The sequence below is a fragment of the Castanea sativa genome, chromosome 3, assembly GCF_040712315.1.
Source record: "Castanea sativa cultivar Marrone di Chiusa Pesio chromosome 3, ASM4071231v1".
Lineage (NCBI taxonomy): Eukaryota > Viridiplantae > Streptophyta > Magnoliopsida > Fagales > Fagaceae > Castanea > Castanea sativa.
This window is the reverse complement of record NC_134015.1, coordinates 26,002,237-26,012,363: the sequence shown is the minus strand read 5'-3', so window position 1 is coordinate 26,012,363 and position 10,127 is coordinate 26,002,237. Positions and strand designations below refer to the sequence as shown.

Here is a 10,127-nt window from a genome sequence, read left to right as displayed (position 1 = left end):
TCTTGGGATGCTAGGGTGAGGTCTATGGCACCCCAGTCACAGTAGCTATAGCTCAATCCAACATTCCCTAGCGGGGGGTGTCCTTATGGTCACGCCCAAGGGGTTGAGTCACACATGGTCGCTCTTGTCCCCCCTTTTGTTCATCAAAAAAAAAAAAAATCATAAGGAATCAATAAAAAGACAAATGCTTTCATTTCGTAGATATCACGGTTTTAGACATATAAGAGCATCCACAGTATTGGAGCTAAATTTTTAGCTTTTTAGCACCACAAACAGTCATTTTATCTATTTTACCTTCTCACATCCTACATCAATGGTTTTATTTTAGCTTTTAACACAATAAAATGATATAAACATTACAATAAAATAATACAAACACTACAATAAAATAAAATTTCATTCAACCACCAACACACAACCACAACCACCATCAAACCCATAAAAATCACTTCAAAACCACAACCTTGCCGTCCCCATCTAAACCAGTGAAGAACAAAAAAAGAACGCAGAAAAATCAGCATAGCCAAACCGAAACCCATGCTTGAAACAAAAACTCAGCTTGAAACACAAACTCGAAACAGAAGCACAGCCTAAAACACAAAGCCAAAACACAAGCACAGCCTGAAACACAAGCCGAAATGCCGGAAATAGAGAAGAGAGGCCGAGATGGGTCAAGTCTGCAACTAAGTGTGGGTCGGCGGCGATGGGTCTGTGGCAACTGGGCTTGTGCAGATTGGCGATGGGTCTGTGGAGGAAGAAAGAAGAGATGGAGAGGCAGTGAGGAGAGAGACACGGAGAAAGGAGAATGAAATGCAGAAAGAATAAAAAATAAAAAAGTAGTGTGAACGCAAAATTTTTTTTTTTTTTTTTTTAGCTCTCAGCTACCATGCACAACCATATATAGTTGTGCACTGTAGCGATGAAGATAAAAATTTTACCTTTAGCTCCATTACTATAGTATGAATTTTTTTGTTTTGGTGAAGTTAAAATAACTATATAGCTATTTAGCTTCAATGCTGTGAGTGCTCTAAAAAATATGTTTAAACGAAAAAGGTTGGTGCACCAGTCCCTCAATAATTTCAAGATGAGCTGAGTAATGTCCCCCTGTTATTGCACTGATACCCGAGACCCTTGTCTGGTTTAGATTTGTTGGTATCCAAAGAAAAGAATTAAAGTTAGCATCTATTCGATCTCCACAGTGACACTGAAAACCAAAAATATTACAAATTGAACTCGGAATCCAAAATCCTATATGGTGAATCCATCTTTATCTCACGCACAGTCTCTCTCACTTTTCAGGCATTGCCAAGATTTGTTTGTTTGTTCCAGATCATTTGTTTTCACTACCTTCATGGAACTTTCATTTTTGTTCCTTTGGAAAATTTTATGTATGAAAAAAGTGAGAGAGAGAGAGAGAGTGACGCTGACAAATGTTGTTTGGAGTTTGAAAAGGCAGCATACCTCGTGTGATAATAAAAAACTTAACGTGGAGTCCGTTATAAAGTTACCCAAAAGGAAAAGGAAAAGGAAAAGGAAAAGATGAAAAAAGAAATAGATAAAGTAAGAGAAAATTGCCCTGGACCTAACTGAGTTCCAATAAAGTCAAAAAGGTTAAAACTAAGTCTGAGAAGTTTGGCCCAACTCAGAGACAAATATACCTCTATATACAGGCCTTAATTTTCACCAATATAAAAAACCTTGCAGCCATTTATTTTCATGAGCTGGTCCACTTGGGGTAAATATAATCCAGGGCCACCTATAAGGATTGAATAATAATACCTTACCTTCTTGTTCTCTTTCCCCCCCTCCCTTTATTGTCTTTATGAAAGCAAATGGTAACATACGGTTAAGCATTTTATACCCTCTTTTCATGTTAGGTGAAGCATCCACTCAGCTCGTTCCTAATAAGGTATCAGCCTCTGGATGATTAGTGGTTCATTTTTCATCACCCATCTACCTCTTGCATTTAGGATGGTAAATGAACCAAACTGTTTATTAACAATTCAAATTCAACTTGAATAAAAAATACTTATTATGTTCGTTTGTTTAACAAACGAGTCAAGTTTAAGCCCAAGTTTAAGCTCAACTATTAAACAATTCAAACTCAAGTAAAATAATGTGTTTGTAAATAAGCTCATAAACATGAGACTCAATTTAAGTTTATATATGTTATAGACTTGAGATGGTGTTATGAAATCTATAAATAAATTCATATGATATCAAATTATTATTTGAAGTTTATTGATAATTCAAATAATTCATTCGTAGAATACAAGGTTGGTACATCGAATTGCTATAAATTAGTAAACAAAAAACCACTACTTCTAATTTTTAAATAATATAATTTCAACTATAAGTTTGTTATTAATTATTAGCAAGGGTAAAAAAATTAGAGTACTTATTATGTTAGGGTATCAAGAAGAATATGTTTTAGAATATATTTTCTTGTCAGTCTTAGGAAGCTTTTAAATAGGCCTCTAAATTTGTAAACATTTTTTTTTAATAATTTAAGTTAAATAAAAATTAGAGATTTTCTCTATTCTTTTATGGTGGATTCCAGACCACTTTTTCCTGGTGAATTCAAGGATTCTCATGAATTTGAGATTCTTTTTTTCATAAGAAAATGTGTCTTGTTTCTTATTTTCTAAAAGTAGACGTATTCTGTTTCTTGTAATTTCTGCCTTGCATCAATACACAACCAAAATAAGATTAGGAAAATTTATTTTATTGTGCTCTCTCATAGAATGTCCTACATGTTGTGATAGAGTGACTACACTAATTTATGTTTAATAAGACTACAAGAATTTGTTTGACAAGACTAACAAAAAAATGCATTGTTTGATTTTTAAGACATGAGAAACTGAGAAAGTATTTTCTTTTTTGCTTGTTTATAACCATACTTTGTAGTAAATTTTGAGAATGCGTTATGTCTAGCTTCTACAGATAAGTCAGGATGGGAATTTTGAAGGCCTTAATTCCCTTTCTTAATTCAACTAAACAGGTTGCAGTTGCTCATTCCCTTGTATTTTCTCCTCTCATTTCAATGCCTCCATTCTCTTTTCCTTTCCTTGCTCTCTTTTCTTTATCATCATGTGAGGTGGTTGACCTTCCTCTTATCCGTTGGTGTCATTAATGATAAAAGGCATTGTGGTCTGGGTTTTACACATATTGTTGATTATTTTGGTAGAGATTATGGTTTTTTCGTCATTGGGGTGTCTACAATAAGAGCCAAACGTATTAATTACTTATAATATCAACTATTTAACTCTAATTTCAAGAAATTTTCCTATCCATAAAATTTTGATTTGATTTGATGTTTGCACCCAAAGTATCATTTTGACCGTTTGGAGTTCTAAAGATGTTTAGAAGTAACTTCTTATTCATTTAACGGTTCAAATGATGTTGTAATTTCTACTTTGTGAAATGACCCTTTCACCCTTAGTTTTAAGTTAAATATCGGTTGCAAAATAGTTTGTACACACTGCTATTTGTTAGCTTTCAATTCAACCCCCCAAGAAAAAACCTAATCTACTTTGCACAACCGACCTACCCTTTTTCAAGTACAATTATTACTATTCAGCAAAAAGAAAAGTACAATTATTACTAAACTACCAGGTCCTAGATATGAAAATAGATTTTTGATAGCTAATATAAAAACTCCAACCAAGAAAAAAAAAAAAGGGAGGGGAAGAGCTAAAATCCAACCCGTTTGGTAACTGAAGATAAACAAGCTTGGACAAAAGAAAAATAGAAACAAGAAGAAAGGCTAACTAAGAACTTGATGACATGTATCTCAAGAAAAAGAACTTCATGAAATGTATAACATCCATTTACTACTTCAGTGTTTGACCTGTATTCGCATTTGACATAATAACATATGTAAAACTTAAATGGAAGGAATTGGCATATATATTACTATGGAAGAGAAGGTAACAGTACGATATCATGCTCGCATCGGTTGCATAGAAATATGTGTGGAATTTCCTCATTATTTGGAATCCGAACACACTGAGTGTGCTGCCAAACTTCGCAAATATCACATGAAACCATTCGTTCACCATCATCATCTTTGGCTCCACAAGGACAATCCACAACACGGTTTTTTAGACCACATTCATATATTTGCTCCCTGATAATAACTCCTTGCTCCTTGGTGCTCCCTTTGAAAACGAGTTTATGACCCACTTCAACGTGCCCAAAAACCAAATCTGTCCCCTCTGCATTCAAATTCAATACTGATTCCACAGCAAGGCTTCTCAGTCCCCAATACATTTCCCTGAAATGCCTTTCCACTTCTAGCTTTAGCTCGTCAATTGTAGCATTGTTTTTCAATGTAACACACTCATATGGTGGCATTGCTTTCTTTGAACTTTCTTCATCAGCATCTTCATTGCTTCTCAAAGAAATTGTACAATAAAGATTTAACATTCCCTCCAAGCCTAATTCCTCTTTTAAAGGCAACTCACCACAATACTCTTTGATGAGGTATTTAGAGTCATGAATTATCCTTGTAGCCACCGGTATAGCTGAAAAGATTCCTGTACTTAGAGCCAACTTTTGGTCTTTGAGAATGTACTTGTACAAACAACACATGTCCTTCATTAATTGCACCCTAGTAATCTTGTACCTTGCCTTAACTTTGGGATTGGTCATAACCAAGCCTTCTTGATTAGGTAACACATTGGAGATGTCTTCCAGGCAATATTCAAGAACTTTTGTCACTGGATTCAAGCTGCGATGAACCAAGTAATTTCCAACTATGTGGTTTCCCAATGATTTTAGCACAAAGTCTAGTAAGCCCGTGTCGCCAATATAAACACGTGCAGCATCCCTAACTTCTTGCCTAGAAACCCAACGGAATTCAGCCCTTTTCAAAGCTTCAACAATGACCCGAGTGGCCATTTCAACTCTCTTAGGAGACCATCTACAAGTAGTTTCCACCAAGATTCCCAGATTGTACGTGTTGATACAATTGTCTTTAGGAAGACGAGACTTGAGCTCAAACATGAAATGGAACAAGTCACTGAGTGTGACCAAGGAATGGTCTGATAATGTTTGATACCTTGAGAAAATAATAGGAATGTCATGGTTGGAAGTGCCAAAGTGATAGCCTAATAAACATAAGGGCAAGCCTTGAATTGCTTCTATGGCTTTTTGGTACATTGGTTGAGTAACACAAAATGTTCCACGCCCGAATTTGTAACCCCAGCGCCTGAACCACGGCTCTCCGTATGCAATTCCATGAAGTAGCCTTAATTCCATGCCTCTCTTCTGTGAAATGTCATTCAAACTCACTTTCCTACCAAATAAGGCACAAATTTAAAAATCAATCTTGAAATTTTATCTTCAAATCCGACCAAACGTGGGGTTAAAAAAGGATCTTGATCCAACTTTTTTGCAATTGTGTTCTAGTTGAGCTAACCTTAATTGGGTCTAACCTGACCCAATTGACAAGATTATTATTATTATTTTTTTATAAAAAATTTTTGTTATCAAAATTTTCCCTTATCTGGATTTTTTTATTTTTTATTTTTTATGTTTTATTTGTTGAAGCAATAGTACTTATCTGAAACATTCAATGAACAAAATTGAGTGAGAAAAGACATCTAGTGCGACGATCGGGCAAAAATAATTGAAAAAAATCTTGCCACTGAACTGAGCTACGACTTTTGCATTAACGTGTTTGGATTGTGGTTTGTCAACATTTGTAAAATTACCTTTTTCTAAGCCCAAAATCAGGCCCGTCATTGAATGCACTGGACTAGGCCGTCAAAGAGTTGGGCAAAAGTTAGACTTAGTTGATCCCACGACTATTTGAACTTTTTTTTTTTGATAAATACCATCTGAACTTCTCTAGATGAAGAGAATAAATTAAAAGACCACCCAAAAATTTTAAAATATAAAAAGTTTCATTAACACTTAACTTAGTTTTGGTGCATTTATTAATAGATCATTTTTAAAAAGTTTAGATATGAACAATATAACAAAATTGTCAAGAAAATCAATATTTTTTTCTTTTTTTATAAAAGGTTTTAAAAAATAATTCTTAAATTTATTCCTTTAAAACATCCATTAACTTCTCCCACAAAATAGAAAAATTCTAATAAAGAAAGACCAAAATAATTTTAGCCAATTTTTAGGAAAGCAACTAGGGAAGAGGAGAGGGGATCACCTTCCAATCATCTTTTTCTCTCTTCACTCTACTCTTCGACATGTCTCTCAATTCCAAACATATATGTCATTTTTAGATGGATAGAAAGTAGGGGAAGTAGGATTCAAATTACAGACAAAGATGAAAAATTACCATAAAAGATGTCATAACTAAGTCATCACTTGAATCCCTCAAACATATCCGTGATAAAGCTATATTTGTTTCATATACAAGAATACTAGTTGATTGTGGCTAAGGCCACTCATAACTTTGAACGGTGTTCAATTACATACACTGCAACAAAGATTTTTATTTTTATTTTTTATTTTTTTTTACCTTAATATGGGGTGGGAGGATTTGAAACTTAAATGTCTTCGATAGAAATAATAAAAAATATCAGTTGAGTTACAAAACTTTTGGTTATGTGTAAATTTATTTAGTTCAATGTACTTGATATATTGGTCGAAGTTAATCATAGAAAGAGAAATCTAGCTCACAATTGAAACACGAAAGATGGAAAAGGCTATGTTAAAAACCCTGTTTTAATAGTAATGATGTAGAGAAAAATATGTAGTCTAGAGAAGAATATTTAGCTGGCTAACCTTGCTCTCAACCCTGTGCATAAACGATCCCAGAATTCCATGATCTGGTGTCCAGCCAAGTCCGAACCCATTTCAACCCCATTAACACATAGCAAATGCCCGAAACCATTAGAGTGAAAGACACCATGCATGATATGGCCCTGTAATTCCATTAAATTTGACTTACCATTTGCTGTACCAGCCCCATTATCGGAGTTGCCTTCGCAGTTCAAAAATGCAGTTACTGTGTCCTTGGAAGGCAATAAAAAGTGATACTTCTTATTGCAAATCATATGATGTCCCCAGCCTGAGCTATTACCAAATTGAAGAAGCTCCATAAGATTTTAAGTAAACAAATAACAACGAAGAGAGTTAGACATTCTAATCTACAAAGTATTCCTTCCTGGACTGTCTTATGTATGTGTTATTTCAATGCTCAAGCATAGGCCAATCTTACTTTTAGGATTCATGAACGTAATCCTTTTTCATTTCACTTGAAATTTAAATAGTTCGTTTCATAGTTAAAAATTTTATTTCTTAAAGCTAATAGTGTATAGAGTGTCACGTCATTTAAAATTTTAAAGATGTGACTGTAGATACATCTTTAAATTTATTATATTTAATTTGAACCATAAAACAAATTTATTTAAAATGAGAAAGATCCTATAATTCTATGAAAGAATGAATGTTATAGAATCTAGACTTTTACCTATGTATTGGCAATGCTTGCAGTGACGATCAAGGGATGCTTCAACCGGTTCTTCAACAATAAGCAGTAGGATATGGAAGGGAGGGTGGCGATGGAGTTCAAGCTGAAATGACCAGCTGGGCAATTCACAATGTGAGTTACTCTCCAAATGACCAAATTCCAGGAGGGCTTTAACATTTTCGCGGAATGGCCCAACAAATTCAATTGGGCATCCAGGCTCACCAAAGCTCTTGAACCTAAAAACCCTCAATCCTCTCTTCCTCTTCTTGTGGCCAATTAGGTCCAGATGTGACATCTTTGATACCAACAAAAGCAAGCTATAGGTAGCAGGTGAAAGGAGAAGATAATCAAAGGGGATATAAGGGAAGCATGAATGAATTAAGATAAAGGTGAACTTCAAGCATGTTAAGTAACCAAATCAGCCTTGACATATACTGCATGGTCACACACATAGTGCCTGTGAAATAAAATTGGAGAGTACTCAAAAGAGCCCCATCCGCTTATATAGCTCACTGTGTGCATGATATGTTTCAAAAATACATCTACCTTGCAAATCTATCGTGGCAAGGAATGCCTTGACTGACCTCTCGGAGTAAATTATAGGTACCATGCATTTCATGATGCAACTATCTCACCATTAGATTCTCTTTATGCTCCGGAAATTTCTATGGTCAGCTGGGATATGTTGATCATAAAAGAGCTAAACATACATATTACAAACGCAACATTTCTTGGCCAACTACCGTTGTAATGGTTCAAACAATTGAATTTTTTTTTTTATTGTTTTAATTACTCATGAGAACATTCCTTTCTTATTAAAAGAGTCAGTCTTAAAGAAAGTGGAAATTGCTTTAAAATTTTAAATCACCAATGTGTTTACTGTTGGGGATTTAGGTCCCAGTTGTGCCAAGTTACCATTTAAACCCAGTTAACTATTAATCTAGTCAGGGACGGAGCCAGGATTTTAAGTTAAGGGGGGCGACTTTGACCTCTAGTTTGGCAGCTTCTTAGTCGTGGAGGTTTTTTTTTTTTTTTAATTTTTAATGTGTGCATTTGCTAGGTAAAGACAAAATTATTATATTTAAAACTTTTTAAAGGGCAATTATTTATTTGAGTAAAATTGGTTAATTAGACTTAATTTTTTTTAGCTTTGCTATTGGTGATTTTTGTTGTTGCACAAATGTTTTTGGGCTAGTATATGTTGTTTTAGATTTTAGATCTATAAAATTTTAATGGCCTTTAAAATGAGAAAAGTGCTAGAAGTATATTGATGATATAGTGAGTGATTATTGATAAGTAAAAAAGTTATGCAAGTAATAAACCCAGATCCGAACCAATAAGAATTTGTACTTCAACAGTTTATAAAAATATTGTAAATAAGTTTGTATCTTTAACGTTACTCTAAAAAGATTCAATAATATTGTTAATAGGGTAAAATGTAATTTTATAGAACAAAATTGCTAAAATTAATGCATATATATATATATATATAAATTTTTTTTTTTAAATTAGGGGGGGCCACTGCCCCCCTTGGTCAATGAATGCCTCCGTCCCTTAATCTAGTTATGCTCGAGTCTTACCATATCACGCAAGATAAAGAGCACAAAGACACCTAGGAAAAACTAAGGGAACAACTTGCCCTGAGTAAAAATTGTTGGGAGGGTTTAACCTATTAACCCCAATTAGAAAGAAAATCTACTATGAATAGAATTGAAATTTATACAATAGACTTAACCTTAAATCTATTACTTTATTGGCGAAAATGTACTTTTCGTCCTTACATTTTGGGTCAATTCCCATTTTGGTCCCAAAATTGATTTCGTTACGAATTTCGTCCCTAAAAAAAGAAAATCGTTTTTAAAATGGTCCCTGCCGTCAACCCATTGGCGGAAACCTCCTACGTGGCAGACGGAAGGTCCTGCTTGCTGATGTGGCGATGACGTGGCCATTAAAATATTATTAAAAATAATTATTTAGAATTTTTAAATGCCACATCAGCATTTTAATTAATAAAAAATTTTAAAATTTTTTTTAATTCCTCAATTTTAATTTTAATTTAAAAAAAAATAAAAAACAAACAAAAGTGCATCGCTCAATGGTTCTTCGCTCGTTCTTGTTCTTCTGACCCACCTTGGCACACGCGTCGAACCCGAAGCGAGGATCGGAAACATCGATGGGTTCGGATCCCTGAGAGGAGTCGCCGTTGCGGTGTGAGGATAAGAGAATTTGTTGAATTTGTTTGTTCAGTGAAATCTGGTTGAGCACAGCGAGGTTAAGGTCAGATTGGGAGAAATTGGAAATGGAAGTGGAATTGGAGTTAGATTGAGAGTGGTTCCACAAATAGAGAGCTTGAAGCTCGGATTCGCGCATGCGGTCGCGAGAGGAGAGACGGAGATCGGAGTTGGAGAAGGAGAAGGAGAAGAGGTGGCGGAGGTCGGTGGAGAAAAAGAGAACGAGGATGAGGAGAGGAAGATATCGATCTGGGTTGAACAAGACGGACTGGGTGGTGGAGGGAACGAGCCGAAGGAAGATCTGAACGATGGAGGTGACGAGCCTCGGTGGATCTGGGCTGTCGGATTTTCTCTCCGATCTCTCTGGGTCGGGTCTTTTGGCTTTGCGTGGTGGGTCAGATCGACCTTTCTCTCCTCCGCCGACCCCAGCAAGTCCACCTCCACCTCCACCACCG

At 35.1% G+C, this 10,127-nt stretch overlaps 1 protein-coding gene across 1 annotated transcript; it reads right to left on the bottom strand.

The window, feature by feature from the left end:
* Positions 1-3,915: 3,915 nt before the first annotated feature.
* On the bottom strand, positions 3,916-7,736 carry LOC142627693 (PHD finger protein MALE STERILITY 1). The gene is made up of 3 exons (XM_075801560.1): positions 7,442-7,736; positions 6,754-7,039; positions 3,916-5,299 (listed from the first exon to the last, which is right to left on the bottom strand). The coding sequence occupies exons 1-3, from the start codon at positions 7,734-7,736 to the stop codon at positions 3,916-3,918; spliced, it is 1,965 nt and encodes a 654-aa protein (XP_075657675.1).
* Positions 7,737-10,127: the final 2,391 nt, after the last annotated feature.

Excerpts from the sequence above, each read along its gene's own strand:
- LOC142627693 (XM_075801560.1), bottom strand. The coding sequence starts at position 7,736 with ATGTCACATCTGGACCTAATTGGCCACAAGAAGAGGAAGAGAGGATTG. Across the intron at positions 7,040-7,441 it reads CAAGCATTGCCAATACATAG|GCTGGGGACATCATATGATT; the intron begins GTAAAAGTCTAG and ends GTAATAGCTCAG. Across the intron at positions 5,300-6,753 it reads TGCACAGGGTTGAGAGCAAG|GAAAGTGAGTTTGAATGACA; the intron begins GTTAGCCAGCTA and ends CTTATTTGGTAG.